The sequence below is a fragment of the Diaphorina citri genome, unplaced genomic scaffold (genome assembly GCF_000475195.1).
Source record: "Diaphorina citri unplaced genomic scaffold, Diaci psyllid genome assembly version 1.1 scaffold2097, whole genome shotgun sequence".
NCBI classification, from domain to species: Eukaryota; Metazoa; Arthropoda; class Insecta; order Hemiptera; family Psyllidae; genus Diaphorina; species Diaphorina citri.
Window position 1 is genome coordinate 7,095 of NW_007379522.1, and position 22,801 is coordinate 29,895.

The following is a 22,801-nucleotide window of genomic DNA, read 5'->3' on the forward strand; positions in this document are numbered from 1 at the left end:
CTTGGAGTATTTGCACCAATGCTAAGGCCTGTTTTGTTAGCGCCTTTTTGTTTGTGGAGTATTTGTCGTGTTACAATCATTACAGTGTCCTCATTCATCAGCACATTCTAGATTGTAAGAATCTTTAGTAGTGTGTTATCTCAACAGCAACCTCCTATACAGAGTCTCTTTTTCAATAAGTCTATTGCAGTACCTAATGTAGTCATAATAAGACAAAAGGAAGAGTTTGCTAGGAGCTAAGTAGGTACTTCCTCTGTATAAACTTATGAGTCAGAAATTGATTTCTCTTATCAATAGATAAGACTGTTATCATAGCATCATTACGCTGCACTATTTGTTTACTTTGCAGTAATGTGTAACATGTTTCAGTACGAAAGTTTTTAGTTTTGAAACAAAAACTCCAAACTTGGCAACGGTTACTTTTCAATTTTTTTCTCGAAAGAGGTCCAGACTGGAAAGACAGTTTTTACAAAGTTCTTAACAAATGATTTAGCCTGCAGAAATATACCTACGTACGCGCATAGCCACATAAGTCCTGGATTCACAGAGAAGTGAATCCAGGTGACCCACAGGTGACCACCAGTGCACCCTAGTGAAATATCTTAAAGGCTCACAGTGAAAGAAAAAAATAGTGGTTGGGTAGAAGAGCTCCTCCAGGAGACCCATCCACTTAAAAGAAAGCCGTGAAAAAAAAAGTACTTTTGGAAGATGGATTCCAAATTGTCCCTGCATTTTTCTTTCCTTTTCTTCTTTTTTGAGTGCCTATCCGTTACGAATGTTGGCGATCAGCATGGCTATGCGTATCTTGGTGGCAGTGCGGAACAGCTCAGCAGATGACATGTCAAACCAGCGTCTCATGTTGGTGAGCCAAGATATACAGATTATATTGAAACAGAACAGAAATAATAATCTCGGATAATGTATTTGATCAACGGATTCAGCGGATCACTCAACGTTAACCCTGATGTATCTCAATGTAACCTTGCCAGTGACTTTTCTCATCAATCTCACCATGTTATTGAACTCTGATACTTATCTCCTCATAATAGATGTAGTGAAATACATAAATATGAGAATTGGATGTTTCCAGAAACACTTATTCCATTTCCTGATGCTTTCATTTTTACAGGAAATTGGGAGAAAATGGTCACTTTGTTCAAGTTGAAATCCTAACTCATTTTTCTCCTTTTTCTTTCCAATATTTCATACAATTTCTCTTCAATTCTCATTTCCTCATTTGTCCTTTTCCTTTTATTTCTTTTAGGGTCTACTAGGTATTTTATTTTCAGTTACAATTTTAGTAAGTACGGTAACTGTAGATTAGGTATTAACTAGGTACTTACCTACTTTATATTGTACACTACACCTTGTAGGTACTTAGCATTATGATTTATATTTATGCATATTATACAAATTTTGGTATCCATGCTAAATCATTTTCTTTTAGCTCTGAATCAATCAATAGGTACGGTAATAAATTAAATACGGTTTTTAGTGCTGTGTCAAAATAAAAATGGAAATATTTAATCCTAATTATTGCACCTTTTGGATATAGATTTCAGTCAAGTCGCGTTGCTCCCAACAAATGCTTAAATTAAATTCTAATTCTTAATAAATTATTATCCTTATATTTTTTTCCTATTGGTTTTATTTTAATTTTAATATAAATAAATAAGACCTACATACCGAATAATATATCCTTAGACACACATTTAGGACAATAAAACTGAACATAGCTGCAACCGGTAATGTCACACATTACATCAGATTTTTGAAAAGTTCTGTCGTCGCACCATGACGTTCGTCCGCCCTTTGCAGATAGGCATTAACATGCGTTACGAAAATGAAATGATGTTGTAAATTTGTAATATTCATGTTGGCTACAGGAAGCTTACAAATCCGGGGACCCAAGCTTCCAGTCTCCGCTCCCAGGGCTTTGGGTACTAATACTAAGTCTAACTAATAGGCTTTCCGCCTCATAATGTCTGGAACACACATGGGACATAGACAGCCACCCCATCTGTACCTTATGCTTATAACCTTAATTATGTAGGTAGGTATTTGCCTAATGTTTCATTACCTACATAAGTAACTCGTGCATTTCATTTGAAAAAGAAAAAAAAAAACCTACCTACCTACCTACCTATGTATATGTATAGGTAAACCTATCAAATATTATTTTACTGTATACCTCAGTGGTGTACTGGTCTGCTAGACTTCGGATCCGGAGGTTGTTGGTTTGAATCCAAGTCAAATTTAGCACAGTTGTGCAAAGTGTACATAGTTTTGCACATGGTAAAAAAGATTTATCGGCGTGAACGACCTGGTATTCCAGAGTTAAAGCGCCTCAAAGGAAGAAAAAAAAAGATTTATCAAGCCACGACATTGTTTTTTTTTTTTGCCAAACATTCATGCCTAACACGGTTGAAATTCCTCCTATCAAACAGTGTAAGCAATGTAAACAATGTTTCATTTTGAAAATGTTGTACCTCTTCTCTTTGTGTAATGAACGGTGCAATATTTAACTGTGCGCTAAAGGGGCTAGTTCGACGGTCTAAAATTCTAAATAAAGCACTAAAAAAATCTCTTGTACATCATTGTTCAAGCGAAGATGGCATAGAAGGACTTATCCAAACCTGGTCGACCTATATATCAAATTAAAGGTCTTTTTACCAGGAAGACGAAAATGGTGGTGCAAATTTTGTCCAGGAAACCATAAAGCCAAAAAAACTGGTTTTTGGGGGATTTTTTTCACATTTTCTCACACAAATGAGCTCTGATCTTGAAATTTGTCGCGACGACCTATGAACTCAGAGCGAGAAAGTTTTAGATAACGCTTCAGTCGATAATTAAGACCGGTTTTAGCGTCACCTATGTTAAGCTACGCCGAGCAAGACCAATAAATGGATGGGTGACTTAAACCTTATATTGGAATAAAGGGAGAACGGGCTCTAGTCTTGATTTTAAATCATTACATGAAAGTAAAATAAAAAAAAATCAAATCAAAAATAATAATAAACTGAATAATAAACAAATTAGGTAGGTACATAGGTACTGATTTTCTTTAATCACGATCGAATAAACTACGGGCTAAAATTCTCCCTTATTATCTGTACATTTTCCGGGGCTGCTCTTTATTCCTGCGGGAAAACAAGCTTCCCGTTATTATCAATTTCCATACGTCATAAATTCTTTACCTTAGATGTGAACAACTTTTTCCCTTCTCTAAAAAAAAAGTCCCTCTTTGTTGCTCGATCTATTTTTGGACTCCTAATAGAGCATTTCAATCTTCTTTTGTATTACGAAACTTTTGTCGCTTTACAAGTCCAAAACGCCTACACATGGAAAACTTATTTGTAATGTTGAAACTTTTCCAAATGGGAATGATAGAAAGTTACGGTTCATTTGGTGGATAATGCTTTAACTTGTAATCATGCTGCGACGAAAACAGGGACGCCTTTCTTGTTCGTAATGACACAAATGACCATAATGTCCCTCTTTGTTTCTCGATCTATTTTTGGACTCCTAAATAGAGCATTTCAATCTTCTTTTGTATTACGAAACTTTTGTCGCTTTACAAGTTCAAAACGCCTACACATGGAAAACTTATTTGTAATGTTGAAACTTTTCTAAATGGAAATGATAGAAAGTTACGGTTTATTTGGTGGATAATGCTTTAACTTGTAATCATGCTGCGACGAAAACAGGGACGCCTTTCTTGTTCGTAATGACACAAATGACCATAATCCCAACTTCGGACACAAAACAGGAGGCGTCCTTCCTACTCGTAATCCATAAGAACGAATTTTCGATACCTAAACGTTATATGGAGAGTAATTATAACTGATGTAGAAGTACGTTACTCTTCCCAAACACCACTTTACTTCTCTCTATGTTGGTACTAGACTATTCCGAGGCGTCAGATCTTGAGGTCATTGAACTCGATGTTTCTGAAGTTGCCGAGATTATGCTCCTATAACTCTCAGAAAACTTTGAATTTGAACTACCTACATCTTTCTGACTCCCCATGAGCTCAAGTGACTTGATGATAGTGTGTTTCTACCTTACCAGGCTTTGTAAGATTCTAGTCAGGTTTTCTGCAATGTGACAGTAAACAAACCGAGCACTGATGAATATGCCTTTATTTTCCATTAAAATCGTAGGTAAGCCAATATAGGAGCTTCCTTGTTGATAACTTAATTTAATTGAAAAAAAAAGAGGAAAATCCGCTTCTGTTTTCATTATCTAAGGAGCAACTTTCAATTTAATTATGATGCGCCTATCTTTTTTCATTCAAACTTTAATAAAAAAAATTATGTACATAGACATAGTACCTTTTTTACTCGTATCTGAAAGAAAATTACGTCGGTGACTTTTTCAGAAGATCAAAAGCGCTGTAACACACGTTTGGGTTTCACATTATTTCATGTTGCACTAAATTTCATTTTAAACCCTAACAATGTATACTTCAAGTGAATCAAGTGCCTAAAGAGTGGTGTAACGTGTTTCTTTAGTTAACTCTGACTATTCCGAAAAGCAGCGGATAATGTCAAAACAGCGATTGCCCACATGAAGCGGATATTAGGCACTCAAAGTAGAAAGCCTTATTCTGGTAATTATTCAGAAGCCGCGACAATGAAAAAGAAAGCTCCTTTTTGTGTTTAACCTAACCCTATAATAACACTGGTCACTGATCATTTGTGACAGCTCCTTTATGTAGCAATTTTTCATTGACGTGACTTCTGAACAAGTATGTACCCTTATTCTTACTCGTCTTATTTCTCGTGTTGCAATAATTTCATAACATGACAAGTGAAATCCTTTATCAGTTTATCGATAATCAATGTCGAATATTGAAATAATGATAACGAAAAATTCGGTGTGGTATGTCATGTACTCATGTCAGTCACTTTATCTTCCTTGTGATGTGACCTTCCTTTGAAAGATCATCAATTCCATCCTGAATACCTAAAGTGTATCTTTTTTATTCCAAGTTCAGGGGGAACAATGTCTCGCAGCTTTGAAGGTTTCAATAAAAATGCAACAATTTTCTGCTGACAAGAAATCCGACTGGATTTATTCTGGGTTCCTCTAATGTTAATGTTTCCATGTTAGCTAATTGCTGACATGGGTTTTAACATTTAATAATTGCTGTTTGCACACTTCTGTGTAGTCATTTGTGACAGCTCCTTTATGTAGCAATTTTTCATTGACGTGACTTCTGAACAAGTATGTACCCTTATTCTTACTCGTCTTATTTCTCGTGTTGCAATAATTTCATAACATGACAAGTGAAATCCTTTATCAGTTTATCGATAAACAATGTCGAATATTGAAATAATGATAACGAAAAATTCGGTGTGGTATGTCATGTCAGGCACTTTATCTTCCTTGTGATGTGACCTTCCTTTGAAAGATCATCAATTCCATCCTGAATACCTTAAAGTGTATCTTTTTTATTCCAAGTTCAGGGGGAACAATGTCTCGCAGCTTTGAAGGTTTCAATAGAAATGCAACAATTTTCTGCTGACAAGAAATCCGACTGGATTTATTCTGGATTCCTCTAATGTTAATGTTTCCATGTTAGCTAATTGCTGACATGGGTTTTAACATTTAATAATTGCTGTTTGCACACTTCTGTGTAGTTTTTACACCTTCCTATCAGTATTACTATGCCTGTCTAGACTTCTTCCCTGATGTTATTGTTGCCACGTGTTGAACTAATCTCAGGCCTGGTTTTATACTGAGGACTGAGCTAACTGAGCGTACGATGTAGGAAAATGTCTTGGGCAACTTTGTAGCAGCACTTTTTCTTCGATCATAGGAGTACCCTAATGGAGGAGACTTGATGTGAAGTAATGATAGGTAAATGACTCATGGTAAATGGTGATTATAATGAGACTTACAACACAAACAGATGAACTCATAAATAATTTACCAATAGAATCAATACTTTTCGAATGTTCCAAATGATATGAAACAATTTAGAAAGACTCATGGAGCTGATTTAGCTGATGACTCACAAGTTATACGGGGTGTAGAATCCGCGGAATGCTGATGGTGAATTTGTCCGTCAGGATAGAAAATGTCATCCTAACTCTGTTTGTCCACAGACGTCGATCGATGTAAATCGACATCGATCGTCGGCCGGTCACCTATGTTTGGACACACCTTGAAAGAAAGTTGTGGATTTAACCGAGATTTCCATTCAACAAACCCCGAAAAATTTGTAAACTCTCTACAAATCTAGATGAGGGGTTAACACTGTAGGTACCTATATTTAATTAAATCCGAAGACTAGGCGTACGTTGCGTGGACAGCAAGGACCAAGGAATAAATCAAGCCGAGGAAGCAGAGGCATCTGGTGAAAGTTTTGTCATGAACACTGTACACTTCACTAAAACACATTGCGAAATATCTTGGGTCACAGTTCAATGGTATACCAAATGAAGTGAAAAGAAACTGAAAACTCAACCCAATTACCAACTCCAAATACCCATCTTTACTTTACCCGTTATTGCCGCTGGCTTAAATAGTTCAAAATGTATAACGAGTTGTTGGTACGAGGTCGATGTGCCCAAATTTTTGCCCCAAACGCCAACGCGACGTTGCGTTGATGACAAAATATCCTGCGTCAACATCAAGTCCGTTGTGCAGCATAGCAGCAACAAAATATCCTAACTTGCATTTGCACATGCATGTCTACCTTACCCGTGTGAATAAGCCTTGACAAACATGTTGTGATAAAGGCGAGTGTTATCACTGTTATCAGATAACAATGTCATGAAAAGAAACTGAAAACTCAACCCAATTACCAACTCCAAATACCCATCTTTACTTTACCCGTTATTGCCGCTGGCTTCAAAAATAGTTCAAAATGTATAACGAGTTGTTGGTACGAGGTCGATGTGCCCAAATTTTTGCCCCAAACGCCAACGCGACGTTGCGTTGACGACAAAATATCCTGCGTCAACGTCAAGTCCGTTGTGCAGCATATCAGCAACAAAATATCCTAACTTGCATTTACACTTGCATGTCTACCTTACCCGTGTGAATAAGCCTTGACAAACATGTTGTGATAAAGGCGAGTGTTATCACTGTTATCAGATAACAATGTCATGGTGAACCATGAGTAAGTTCTGAGAGAAGACTTGGTAACGTGATCAATCTGACACAGAATGGTTTAATGGGTTTTGGTTCGTAACTCGTTAAAAGAATACTAGAATAGGCGTGTGATGAAGAACAGAAAATGTCCACAGATATTATTTTTCCCATTTGCTTCCTTTCCTTGTGTTTCTGTTCTCAGATATGATTACAGTCTCATAAAGTTTCTCTCATGTTACGTTTAGTTCTCCACATTCTATCTCTTCTTTTATTCCATTTTTGTCGTGTTACAATCATTACAGTGTCCTCATTCATCAGCACATTCTAGATTGTAAGAATCTTTAGTAGTGTGTTATCTCAACAGCAACCTCCTATACAGAGTCTCTTTTTCAATAAGTCTATTGCAGTACCTAATGTAGTCATAATAAGACAAAAGGAAGAGTTTGCTAGGAGCTAAGTAGGTACTTCCTCTGTATAAACTTATGAGTCAGAAATTGATTTCTCTTATCAATAGATAAGACTGTTATCATAGCATCATTATGCTGCATTATTTGTTTACTTTGCAGTGACGTGTAACATGTTTCAGTACGAAAGTTTTTAGTTTTGAAACAAAAACTCCAAACTTGGCAACGGTTACTTTTCAAATTTTTTCTCCGAAAGAGGTCCAGACTGGAAAGACAGTTTTTACAAAGTTCTTAACAAATAATTTAGCCTGCAGAAATATACCGTATTACGCGCATAGCTACATAAGTCCTGGATTCACAGAGAAGTGAATCCAGGTGACCCACAGGTGACCACCAGTGAACCCTAGTGAAATATCTTAAAGGCTCACAGTGAAAGAAAAAAATAGTGGTTGGGTAGAAGAGCTCCTCCAGGAGACCCATCCACTTAAAAGAAAGCCGTGAAAAAAAAAGTACTTTTGGAAGATGGATTCCAAATTGTCCCTGCATTTTTCTTTCCTTTTCTTCTTTTTTGAGTGCCTATCCGTTACGAATGTTGGCGATCAGCATGGCTATGCGTATCTTGGTGGCAGTGCGGAACAGCTCAGCAGATGACATGTCAAACCAGCGTCTCATGTTGGTGAGCCAAGATATACAGATTATATTGAAACAGAACAGAAATAATAATCTCGGATAATGTATTTGATCAACGGATTCAGCGGATCACTCAACGTTAACCCTGATGTATCTCAATGTAACCTTGCCAGTGACTTTTCTCATCAATCTCACCATGTTATTCCTAATAAGTATGTTTTAAAAATTGAGTTGAAAAGACAGTAACTTATACAATTCACAAAAGTAGGCTATAAATTTCAGGAAAATATTAATTTTTCGACCCGTAACTAATGGGAAAGCACACAAATCGGGGAGCCCATTCATATCTAAAATCTGGTAGCCTGCTGGGACGTGCCTTTATTTCATGCCACATTGAATCTCAAGTTTCTTGTTGCCATAATTTTGGCAAACATATCCCGAGGGAGAAGCGACATAGGTATTACAAACATAATTATGTAGGTATTTGCCTAATGTTTCATTACCTACATAAGTAACTCATGCATTTCATTTGAAAAAGAAGAAGAAGAAAAAAAAAAAACCTACCTACCTACCTACCTATGTAGGTATATGTATAGGTAAACCTATCAAATATTTACTGTATACCTCAGTGGTGTACCTACTGGTCTGCTGGACTTCGGATCCGGAGGTTGGTGGTTTGAATCCAAGTCAAATTTAGCACAGTTGTGCAAAGTGTACTATATTTATAGTTTTGCACATGGTAAAAAAGATTTATCAAGCCACGACATTGTTTTTTTTGCCAAACATTCATGCCTAACACGGTTGAAATTCCTCCTATCAAACAGTGTAAGCAATGTAAACAATGTTTCATTTTGAAAGACCTTAACGTTATGGAGAGTAATTATAACTGATGTAGAAGTACGTTACTCTTCCCAAACACCACTCTACTTCTCTCTATGTGGGTACTAGACTATTCCGAGGCGTCAGATCTTGAGGTCATTGAACTCGATGTTTCTGAAGTTGCCGAGATTATGCTCCTATAACTCTCAACGTACTGACTCGACCAAGTAGAAAACAGATGGAAGAGTATTAAGCTAATGGAATGGAAACGAATACAAGGTACCCGAAAATCAAACACCGAGGTGTACCACTGATTGTTGTTATGCCCGACACGCTTAGACCGTCTGACAGACCTAGGTCTGTGAGACCGTCTTAACGTGTGAAGTGTGTGGCAGAAAAAGCTACAATCACAGATCTGTCAGACGGTGAAGTGTGTGGCAGAAAAAGCTACAATCACAGATCTGTCAGACGGTGAAGTGTGTGGCAGAAAAAGCTACAATCAGAGATCTGTCAGACGGTGAAGTGTGTGGCAGAAAAAGCTACAATCAGAGATCTGTCAGACGGTGAAGTGTGTGGCAGAAAAAGCTACAATCACAGATCTGTCAGATCCAGATCTGACAAACCTCGGTCTCAAGCTTTTCCCGCCATACACCTTCCGACTGTCAATCAGACCCAGGTCTATGAGAACACAGTCTGTCAGATAGTCTGAGCGTGAGTGGCGGACATAGGAGGTAAAGGGACTTTTCTTATTCTAACAGTATAAACGGGGTATCCTTTATGCTGATAGGAAGACAGTAAGATGACAAAAATACATATGAATAAAGGACTTAGTATGACATCTCTTCAGTTTCAGAGCAAGCAAAAACAATCCAAGCTGAACATGATTAATATAATATGAATTGAAATAAAGATTTAATTCTGTAGCTTATCCTCTCTCTGTAGCAAATACTTTGCAAGTTTACTGAAATTATTTAGCGTATTTTTGGGGTACGGCACCTGTTGTTGACTAATCCGCACACTTTCCTTATCCTATAGGAAGGAAAGTACATAATGTAATAATTTTACACTGTTTGGTGACTTGGTGAGTTATACCGGATTTCAAACTCGTAGCCAGTAGGCTATAACCTTCCTCACTTACCTGTACAACTTGAATGAATCCTGTCCTCCATCATTATGTTGAATGAATCCACTTAGTTGCACTTGATTCGCAATGTCAAACAAATTTCTCACAGAAAACCTCCTACACAGCTCTGAACTTTGCACCGTCACAGAAAACAGCCATATGTGTAAGCTTTACATTCAACAAATAGGAACTCAAATGCCAAAGTTAACGTCAGAAACGTGTAACTTCATCTCTGCTATGCTTAGGTATTAACATATTTTGTCCATCCTATATTTTGCATCAGATTGACTCTTTTTGATAGGAATACATTGTGACATTTGTGCCGTATGTGAGTATGTATGGAAAGCTGTTGCAAATTATTGCAATTTCCTGATGCATATCTAGACTCTATGGTAACTTCTAAGGGAGGTATAAATACTCGTATGTCAATCTGTTTCCAGTTTCTATCTAGTAATCTAGTTGAAAACGGTTGAGTATTTTTATTGAATAGCTGAGGTGGTTCTCATTTGGAATATCTGTAGAAAGTTGGAAACCTAATGATCAATGAATCGTTTCATGTCTTTACTATTTTTTTTTTTTTTTTTTTTTTTTTGTCCGTCAGATATTGCCAGTCGAAATAGTTGTTGCTCAAAATTTCTTCCAGATAAAGTATGTTGAGGAAGAGACAGAACATGACAACAAAGGGCCACATGTAAGAGAGTAACATGTACTTTTTCACCATATGACATGGTCCTGCTGTTATACATGTGGTAAAACTGATGAGTGAAACAATTGTAACCAAACTAACCACAGACCCTGTCGTGTAGATGACCTTCCTATTGGTTACATAGGTGTTGGCTACCGTGGCTAGACAACCAATGGCATTGCATATGCTGATGGTGATGTAGTAGTTGATTTCCTGGGGTTTGAAATGGTCTACGTAGAGTTGCCACTGGTCAGAGAAGGCTTGTGATTGGTAGGCGTACGGCTTATAACCTTATATAACTTATATTCTCCCTTATTATCTGTACATTTTCCGGGGCTGCTCTTTATTCCTGCGGGAAAACAAGCTTCCCGTTATTATCAATTTCCATACGTCATAAATTCTTTACCTTAGATGTGAACAACTTTTTCCCTTCTCTTCGCGAAATCCGCGAACATAATCGCGAAATCCGCGAACATAATCGCGAAATCCGCGAACATAATCGCGAAATCCGCGAACATAATCGCGAAATCCGCGAACATAATCGCGAAATCCGCGAACATAATCGCGAAATCCGCGAACATAATCGCGAAATCCGCGAACATAATCGCGAAATCCGCGAACATAATCGCGAAATCCGCGAACAGCGAAATCCGCGAACAAAATCGCGAAATCCGCGAACATAATCGGCAAATCCGCGAACATAATCGGCAAATCCGCGAACATAATCACCCAGACCATCTGACAGAGCTAGGTCAGACCATCTGACAGACCTAGGTCAGACCATCTGACAGAGCTAGGTCAGACCATCTGACAGACTTAGGTCAGACCATCTGACAGACCTAGGTCAGACCATCTGACAGACCTAGGTCAGACCATCTGACAGACCTAGGTCAGACCGTCTGACAGACCTAGGTCTGTGAGACCGTCTTAACGTGTGAAGTGTGTGGCAGAAAAAGCTACAATCAGAGATCTGTCAGACGGTGAAGTGTGTAGCAGAAAAAGCTACAATCACAGATCTGTCAGAAGTCAGATCTGACAGACCTCGGTCTCAAGCTTTTCCCGCCATACACCTTCCGACTGTCAATCAGACCCAGGTCTATGAGAACGCAGTCTGTCAGAGTGTCTGAGCGTGAGTGGCAGGCATAGGAGGTAAAGGGACTTTTCTTATTCTAACAGTATAAACGGGGTATCCTTTATGCTGATATGAAGACAGTAAGATGACAAAAATACATATGAATAAAGGTCTTAGTATGACATCTCTTCAGTTTCAGAGCAAGCAAAAACAACCCAAGCTGAATATGATTATTATAATATGAATGGAAATAAAGATTTAATTACTGGAGCTTATCCTCTCTCTGTAGCAAATACTTTGCAAGTTTACTGAAATTATTTAGCGTATTTTTGGGGTACGGCTACGGCAGCTGTTGTTGACTAATCCGCACACTTTCCTTATCCTATAGGAAGGAAAGTACATAATTTAATTTTACACTGTTTGGTGACTTGGTGAGTTATACCGGAATTCAAACTCGTAGCCAGTAGGCTGTAACCTTCCTCACTTACCTGTACAACTTGAATGAATCCTGTCCTCGATCATTATGTTGAATGAATCCACTTAGTTGCACTTGATTCGCAATGTCAAACAAATTTCTCACCTCCTCCTACACAGCTCTGAACTTTGCACCTTCACAGAAAACAGCCATATGTGTAAGCTTTACATTCAACAAATAGGAACTCAAATGCCAAAGTTAACGTCAGAAACGTGTAACTTCATTATATTCGCAGAATCTGAAACAGTGCATCATAAAGGTATAATATGTATCTGTATCACATGTCACATAGTACAACAGGTTATGCAAAATACATAATCTTCGTATTATTTGAGCGACACTAGGTATTAACATATTTTGTCCATCCTATATTTTGCATCAGATTGACTCTTTTTGATAGGAATACATATTAATTTGTGACATTTGTGCCGTATGTGAGTATGGAAAGCTGTTGCAAATATTGCAATTTCCTGATGCATATCTAGACTCTATGGTAACTTCTAAGGGAGGTATAAATACTCGTATCTCAATCTGTTTCCAGTTTCTATCTAGTTGAAAACGGTTGAGTATTTTTATTGAATAGCTGAGGTGGTTCTCATTTAGAATATCTGTAGAAAGTTGGAAACCTAATGATCAATGAATCGTTTCATGTCTTTACTATTTTTTTTTTTTTTTTTTTTTTTTTTTTTTTAAAATTTTTTTTCTAAAAAATTTTAAAAATCAAATGGTTTGACAGAGCGAAGATGACTTCACGAAGAATTGAAGATAGGTAACTATATATTCCCCAATTTACTACTACAACTGAGCAATATTCCCTTAAGAATAAGAACAATAAGATCAAATCAACAAAACAAATGTTCTGAAAGGAAAACAAAGTTTTAATGGTTTTTCTACTAACGAAGAGGAGGAGGAGGAGGAGAAGAAGAAGAAGACGAAGAGGAAGAAGAAGAAGAAGACGAAGAAGACGAAGAAGAAGAAGAAGAAGAAGAAGAAGAAGAAGAAGACGAAAAGGAAGAAAAAGAAGAGAGAGATGGAAAGGGAGAAGAGAGAAAAATAAATGTTTGTTCAGAAGAAAGGAATAAAAAAATTGTGGGTTATGCTCACTGTAGTCTGACGGAGTAGGTATTGTTTGGGTAGAATACTTTTTAGCCAAACTTAAACCAGAGAAGAAAAGTAATCCGAAAAGTTTTCCCTGATAAATAGGAAGTGGAATGTGCAAGTTATCTACCTACATAAATATTTAGAGAGTTAGGATACGTTATTAAAGAGTAACTTTAGAAAATAAGTTTGACATGGGGTGGGTTGGGGTTCTGAATGGAAGAACATCCAAAGGATAGATGCTTAATCCCTGGTCTACATTTCAACTAGATATCTAAAACCTTTTTTTTTTTCTTGGTACCTTAATATAGGTACCTAAGCCTGGATTTTCTGCATTCTTTTCATATATTCTACATTCCATAATCGGTAATAATTGTAACATGGACACAGTTTGAAATAATAATAATAATAATAATAATAATAATAATAATAATAATAATAATAATAATAATAATAATAATAATAATAATAATAATAATAATAATAATAATAATAATAATAATAATAATAATAATAATAATAATAATAATAATAATAATAATAATAATAATAATAATAATAATAATAATAATAATAATAATAATAATAATAATAATAATAATAATAATAATAATAATAATAATAATAATAATAATAATAATAATAATAATAATAATAATAATAATAATAATAATAATAATAATAATAATAATAATAATAATAATAATAAAAAAATAGAGCTTTTCTCACAATCTATCTGTATATTTTGCCAGGTGTTAGTTGAGATTAAGGTTGCATACAAATTGCAAGCTCATTCATTTATGAAAATGCATATTCACTGATACAAGTCTCTATCCATTTTTGGAATTGTTCATTTTCTATTACCGATAATATTGGGAACCTATAGGTACAAGGTATTTATTCATGAATTTAGTAAAATTTATTGGAACCTGAAATAATAAAAATCCAAACACAAACACCGTCACCACAAACTCCTCGTTGGAATTTGCGGTTGAAAAATTTCTCACCTAAATATCTAAAAAAAAAGTATTTGAGGAAATTGAGGTCACCTGGTAAAATTGAGGTCACCTGGTAATTTCACCTGGTAAATTGAGGTCACCTGGTAAAATATTTATTAAAACTTTCTTCAAGCTGTCAGTAGAGATGATAAATAATAAAAAGGAGGTGAGAAAAATTCAACTAGTGTCATACTTAGATAAAGTTGTTTTTCTGGAAAAAAGAGGTTATTTGACTCACCTCACCACAGTTGCATCTTAGAATAGTCAATAGATCTGTCTTTCTTCTCTTTATCTCCCTCCTTCTCTCCCTCTCTCTCTCCCCCTCTCTCTCCCTCCCTCCTCTCTTCTTACAGACTGCGTCAGTTAATGATGGTGGAGTGACAAGATGATAGAAAATGTCATCGTAACTCTGATTTGTCCACAGACGTCGATCGATGTAAATCGACATCGATCGTCGGTCGTCGGCCGATCACCTATGTTTGGACACACCTTGAAAGAAAGTTGTGGATTTAACCGAGATTTCCATTTAACAAACCCCGAAAAATTTGTAAACTCTCTACAAATCTAGATGAGGGGTTAACACTGTAGGTACCTATATTTAATTAAATCCGAAGACTCTAATTTTCACATTAATCAAATTTTGCTTTCACCTGGTGCCCCCACAATGTCCCCCGCGTTGAAATATGAAATACAAATTTTGGATTTTCATTTTAGTAAATTCTGTAAATTTCAATTTGAAAGGTACAGTGTGCTCCTTCTATCGGTTATAGTACGTGTACAGTGTGTCTCTAAACATTGGGATCTTTTTTTTTTTTCTTCTTCTTCTTCTTCTTTTTTTTTCATAGTTCGTTTGCAAATTTCCGAAGCTTGACCGAGTTTGTCAGGGGAGATCTGGATGATGTTTTGCTTGTTCTGAAACCAGACTGGTCTCTTTTGAGGCACCTTGTGTCCAGGGCCGTATTTAGACCCAGGTCTGACAGACCTAGCTCAAACTTTTCTCACCATACACATTCCGACTGTCTCACAGACCCAGATTTGTGAGACCAGGGCTCGAGCTTCTTTTACCTCCTATACTGTAGGTCAAACTCCGAAAATTTGGAGCACCCATCCCCCCCTCAGTCAAGCTGCTTGTATCCACCAATCGTTAAGCTGTTTCACACATCATGTTGCAGGGTTTTTATGTCGAAACCATCTCTCTTTTCGTTCATTTTCGACTGAAATCCGACGTTATAGTAATTTTTATCTTGCCTACCTTATAGGTAAGTAAGTCGTAGTTTCGTGCCTTTTCATTATTCTTTGACATATTTGCTCGTCTGTCATCTTTCAGCACATTGTCAACTGCAATTGAATATGCTAATGATGGCTGAGGACTTGGATTGTTCTTTACCGTCCCAACCCTTCTAAAATTTTTCTATCGAACCAAATGGAAGAAAGAAAAAGAGTCTGTGTCGAACATGCCCATCTTGTAGTATGTCCCTCAACGGATGGGCTAGAAGAGACATAACTTCCATTTCGGTGATCTTAAGAACGCCAGAAGGAAACCCATTGATACATTATATTTGCAATCGAAAAAGTTTTTTTTTATGGTGGGTATCAAACCCGGGACCTTGAGGGTGGTAAGCTAGTGTGTTACCACTGGGCTTTCCAAATCACCCTCCATTTTCCATACCAAGCCACTGGAAAGTTTTCCCAACATCCTAATGTATTTATTCATTTTTTTATCCCTCACAGCACTTTTCCCAACTGGTAATAAATTAAATTGTTGTTTGGAAATTAATTCATTTTCGAAGAAGTAATTGTTTCCCTTTTCTCTCTTACAAAATGAGTAACAGTTTAAAAGAAAATTGAGGTCACAAAATACCCTTCTAGTAAGATCTTCTCTTAAGCTCCTCTCCTCAAGAATAAAGAGATTAAAAAATAATAAAAAATCTCATTGTATAGTTTTATTATTCTTTCATTTAACATTGTGAGTGCAATTAGGTTAGTAATGTTAATTAATTACCAAAGTTTACTTCTGGTGTCTGGTATGGTCTGTAGATAGAAAATTCATGGAAAAATAACATACTCAAGTACCTGCATACATACCTACCTACCTGATGCTTATTATAATGGGAATAAACATTTGTTACCTACCTATTTTGTTTTCTTGAGGGGAGAAAAAGATCCTCGGCTTCTAATGAACTTAAAAAACTTTTTATTAAATAGGTAGTTCTGTTGATGATTTTGAATGTTGGATATTCACTAGCAGAAGTTTCAGGGTACTAAAGCTGTCAGAACTTTTTTTTTTGCAAGTAAATTTCATAACAGTCCATTCTCGTAAGCTCTGTTCTCTCTAAAGAACCACAGAAGAAGATATTAAAACGAAGTAAACAAGCTGGGCCCGTCCCTCCGGGAATTTTTTAGCCCGTTGTTTATTCGATCGTGATTAAAGAATACCTATGTACCTATCTAATTTGTTTAATATTCAGTTTATTCTTGATTTGATTTTACTTTCATGTAATGATTTAAAATCAAGACTAGAGCCCGTTCTCCCTTTATTCCCAATATAATGTTTAACGTACAGTGTGCTCCTCCTATCGGTCATAGTCCGTATACAGTGTGTCTCTAAATCTCTAAACATTGGGATCTTTTTTTTTCATAGTTCGTGTGCAAATTTCCGAAGCTTGACCGAGTTTGTCAGGGGAGATCTGGATGAGGTTTTGCTTGTTCTGAAACCAGACTGGTCTCTTTTTAGGCACCTTGTGTCCAGGGCCGTATTTAGACCCAGGTCTAACAGACCTAGCTCAAACTTTTCTCACCATACACAATCCGACTGTCTCACAGACCCAGATTTGTGAGACCAGGGCTCGAGCTTCTTTTGCCTCCTATACTGTACGTCAAACTCCGAAAATTTGGAGCACCCATCCCCCCCTCAGTCAAGCTGCTTGTATCCACCATCCGTTAAGCTGTTTCACACATGTTGCAGGGTTTTCATGTCGAAACCATCTCTCTTTTCGTTCATTTTCGACCGAAATCCGACGTTATGGTAATTTTTATCTTGCCTACCTAGGTAAGTAAGTCGTAGTTTCGTGCCTTTTCATTGTTCTTTGACATATTTGCTCGTCTGTCATCTTTCAGCACATTGTCAACTGCAATTGAATATGCTAATGATGGCTGAGGACTCGGATTGTACTTGTATGTCTAATTGTGTACATATTTTGCAAAAAAAAAAAAAAAAAAAAAAAAAAATAGTTTTAACCCGCTGAATCCATCTTATATTACTGTTAAGAACAGTTGGTAGATCAATAAAGGCATCGGACTCTAACTTACAGGTAATACCTATATAGGTAGGGGTACAGACAATATGCCCAATAATTGTCCAGTCCAATTTAAAGATTTGCAAATCCATGATCCATGTTACTATGTTATTGAAGTTTGTGTAAAATATAACTAGAACCGGGCTACCTATACGTGAGTAAGTATATCATTAATTAAATATTTATAACAATAAATTGTAAGTATCTACCTACTTAAAAAAAACTTGTCTTGAAATTTTTCTCAAACTTGGCTCAACGCACTACTGGTTCGCTCAGGTGTCTTACTTCTTAAATAAATAGGTAGTGCGTCCATTTAGCGTTACGTGAAAAGGGAAAAGAAAACTCGTACGGTTATACCTTTGACATACATTCTTGGCCCAGGAAATTAAGTACGTGTCCTGAATAGCGAATGTTTATACCCGTGACAATCCAGACAATGTGCATGTCTTGTGTTGTATCAGGCTTGGAAAAGAAAGAACGAAATGAAAAAGAACAAAGAAAAGACCTTTAATTTGATATATAGGTCGACCAGGTTTGGATAAGTCCTTCTATGGGGTCAGAGAGACAGACAGACAGACAGACAGACCGACACCGAAGCGAATACAATAGTCCGTCCCTTATACCTTTTTATTACTATTGTAATAATAAAGGAAGGACGGACTAAAAATAAACTTATTCCTGAAGGTAGAACCTGCCCTCACGTCACAGTGTGTTCCTACTTTTAAAGCTACCAAGGCACACATTACCTTCTTTTAGGGTGGAATACAAGAGGTATAAAGTGAATACTTACGCACCTATAGGGTTTAACAGTGTTTTGCGACCAACCCTTATCACAATAAGAGGGGTTGACTTCTTACGTGGAAATGTATACCACAAGTGTATGCCAGCTATTGCGTCTGCAGAAATTTTTCACGTGTACGTTTAGAAAATTTGATATCAGGGATAAAGCGTGGGCAACTATTTGTTCTTTGGGAATCTGGAGATTACACATATTCGCAGAATCTGAAACAGTGCATCATATAAAGGTATAATATGTATCTGTATCACATGTCACATAGTACAACAGGTTATGCAAAATACATAATCTTCGTATTATTTGAGCGACACATGTTGCATAACACAACATCTTATGCAATGTGCATACTGCATATCTTTACCGTCCCAACCCTTCTAAAAATTTTCTATCGAACCAAATGGAAGAAAGAAAAAGAGTCTGTGTCGTAATCGTAACATGCCCATCTTGTAGTATGTCCCTCAACGGATGTGCTAGAAGAGACAAAACATCCATTTTGGTGATCTTAAAACCGCCAGAAAGAAACCCATTGATACAATCATTATAACCTGCCTCGGTGGTGTAGTGGTCAAGGCGCTCGCCTGGTAAACAGGAGGGCTTGGGTTCAATCCCAGCCGAGGTATGGAATTTTATCCTGACAATAATAGTAGTAGCCTAACTGCTGGAGTAAAGGGACTTTTCAGTCCTATGCGAGCAGTATAAATAAGCACTATTATTATTATTATTATTATTATTATTATTATTATTATTATTATTATTATTATTATTATTATTATTATTATTATTATTATTATTATTATTATTATTATTATTATTATTATTATTATTATTATTATTATTATTATTATTATTATTATTATTATTATTATTATTATTATTATTATTATTATTATTATTATTATTATTATTATTATTATTATTATTATTATTATTATTATTATTATTATTATTATTATTATTATTATTATTATTATTATTATTATTATTATTATTATTATTATTATTATTATTATTATTATTATTATTATTATTATTATTATTATTATTATTATTATTATTATTATTATTATTATTATTATTATTATTATTATTATTATTATTATTATTATTATTATTATTATTATTATTATTATTATTATTATTATTATTATTATTATTATTATTATTATTATTATTATTATTATTATTATTATTATTATTATTATTATTATTATTATTATTATTATTATTATTATTATTATTATTATTATTATTATTATTATTATTATTATTATTATTATTATTATTATTATTATTATTATTATTATTATTATTATTATTATTATTATTATTATTATTATTATTATTATTATTATTATTATTATTATTATTATTATTATTATTATTATTATTATTATTATTATTATTATTATTATTATTATTATTATTATTATTATTATTATTATTATTATTATTATTATTATTATTATTATTATTATTATTATTATTATTATTATTATTATTATTATTATTATTATTATTATTATTATTATTATTATTATTATTATTATTATTATTATTATTATTATTATTATTATTATTATTATTATTATTATTATTATTATTATTATTATTATTATTATTATTATTATTATTATTATTATTATTATTATTATTATTATTATTATTATTATTATTATTATTATCCCCGCCCAGGGCCGTTTTTAGGGACCCCCCCCCCCCTTGAGCTTCATTTTTGTCCTTTACCGTAGACAAGACTCCGAAAATTTGTACAACACAACACTATTTGGTAATTTGGACCCTCGACCTCCCTTCTCGACAGAATCCTGGATACCACCCTGTCCCCGGACGCCAGGCCAGGAAGAAAGAAGCTAAGAGGGGAATACCTCAGTCAAATTACAGTGGCTGTAGTGGGAAAACCCATTTCCAAGTTCCTTAATTAATGTTCAAATTGAGGATGACAGATATAGGTACAACCTATACCTATTCGTTTAGTTAAATCAACACTTGCCTCCCTATTCCTCAGTGTTAATTTGATGCACATTTCGTTAGATGTACGGATAGAGAAGGGTTAGGTAGCTTACAAAATGTAATTTAAATACTCGCCTTTACCGTAGACAAGACTCCGAAAATTTGTACAACACAACACTATTTGGTAATTTGGACCCACGACCTACCTTCTCGGCAAAATCCTGGATACGACCCTGTCCCCGGACGCCAGGCCAGGATGAAAGAAGCTAAGAGGGGAATACCTCAGTCAAATTACAGTGGCTGTAGTGAGAAAACCCATTACCAAGTTCCTTAATTAACGTTCAAATTGAGGATGACAGATATAGGTACAACCTATACCTATTCGTTTAGTTAAATCAACACTTGCCTCCCCATTCCTCAGTGTTAATTTGATGCACATTTCGTTAGATGTACGGATAGAGAAGGGTTAGGTAGCTTACAAAATGTAATTTAAATACTCGAGATTTCAACTGTAAACGCTCTCGAGTTTGTGTAATTTAGGAGCAGATTTCATTACGAAACTCGTGTTTACCACCTTAAAGGTTACTGAGGAGTGGAGTAGGGTTAGTGAATTTTTATTAAGGCGTGGGGTGGGGTTGGTGAATGTTGAAAGGAGTAAAATGGTAAGAGGTTTGATAGAGGGAACTGTAACCTCTAAGGTTGAAAGCGAAGAGAGAAGGAAGACACAAAAGGAGAAAGCCAGCCGTTCCGAGAAAGAACCTTATCTGTTTAGGATAAAATATGCCCCGAAATCAAACCCGCGACCTAGCGCTTACTAGGTAGACGCGCTACCCTCCAAGTTAACTAGGTTGGCCCTCAGGTTTGAAAATGGAGTTATTGCTTTCCTTTTGCAAAGGTCTACCCTAATATTATCAAGTTCATTGAAAACCGAGTTATTTTACACTTATTCCTTTCCGTTTGCTAAGGTGTAGGGTGCCTGGTTGTACCTTGGCCCCCAAAATCACTTTTTGATTTTTTTTTTTAATTTTTTCTATTAATGTTATTGGCATAATTTTAATTGATTTAGAAAGGAAATTTTCTTGGCTATCTATACAATTAGCATTGTTTATAATGTTTTTAGCAGTGTCGTACTCGTACATGACATGGAAACTAAGGAAAATCCGCTTTCTCTCTACAATTTTCTGCCTGTTAGAAAAAAACATTCCAAACCATTTCTTACTTACTTAGGCAAAAATAATAAGTTTTTAAACCTAAATTCTAAGACCATTGGCTTGCTATTATACGACTCAATAGCATGGCAATGGAAACTGTATTTCGGTTTATTATGCAGGAAATATTCTTTTTTTGCTGTGAAAGAGCTATATTTTATGTAAACTACAAAAGGGGGTGTCTAACAATAACTTGCTTTAAGATAGTTAGCAGCTGTAGACACGTCACTGGTTTATGTCTTCCCCTTATGAAAATCGCACCATACGCCTCTGGTTTTTTAGCTTGCTTTGTATTCGCGAGGAAAATTTTGCCTTTGCAAACTTGTCTTTGTTTTAGTCGAATATAATTTCTCATTTGACCTAAGAAAAGGCTGACTAACAAATATTTGACGTCATCCATTTGACTTACGCAGGCCAGTATTTCTTAAACTCTGGACTGACTGGAAACTCTATGTGGCAAAACCGACCATAAAAGTGTGAGGTAGCTTTTAGGAAGAAAATACAGATCTTTGTCTTCACAAGGCCGAGTACTCCCCGAAATGGACACCCATTTGACTTACGCAGGCCAGTATTTCTTAAACTCTGGACTGACTAGAAACTCTATGTGGCATAACCGACCATAAAAGTGTGAGGTAGCTTTTAGGAAGAAAATACAGATCTTTGTCTTCACAAGGCCGAGTACTCCCCGAAATGGACAGCAGCACGTGTCTCAGACGGGCACCTATTCAAATACCACACATGAACAAGTTTGCTTGACTTCAGTGATGCACACAAGTACCTAAGTAAAATTCAAATCTATTCTTGAAAAAAAGCACCCCACGGCACTGATTCAGACAAGGAAAAATATGTGTGAGAAAGTGCCTGGTGAAAGTTTCCCACACGGTTTTCCCTGCTATTGGTAGTGGCGTGGGGTAAGTCAGCCACTCACTATCAGGTAGACCTGATCAGGTCACCTGACACCTGATGAGTACACACACTATCAGGTAGACCTGACAGGTACGGCTGAAAAGGTCCGTCTGTCAGGTCTACCTGATACCTGATGAGCACACACTATCAGGTAGACCTGACAGGTACAGCTGAAAAGGTCCGTCTGTCAGGTCTACCTGATACCTGATGAGCACACAC

General features: G+C 35.6%; 1 protein-coding gene across 1 annotated transcript in view; it reads right to left on the reverse strand.

Moving 5' to 3' along the window:
- Positions 1–5,873: 5,873 nt before the first annotated feature.
- LOC113471129 overlaps positions 5,874–22,801 on the reverse strand; it is a gene marked incomplete at its 5' end in the record, with an annotated part of 29,986 nt that continues 13,058 nt past the window's right edge. Inside the window, 2 exons of the mRNA XM_026830040.1 lie at positions 5,874–6,077; positions 10,682–11,047. Of these exons, the coding sequence (XP_026685841.1) occupies positions 6,027–6,077; positions 10,682–11,047 (417 nt within the window). The remainder of the gene's footprint in view (positions 6,078–10,681; positions 11,048–22,801) is intronic.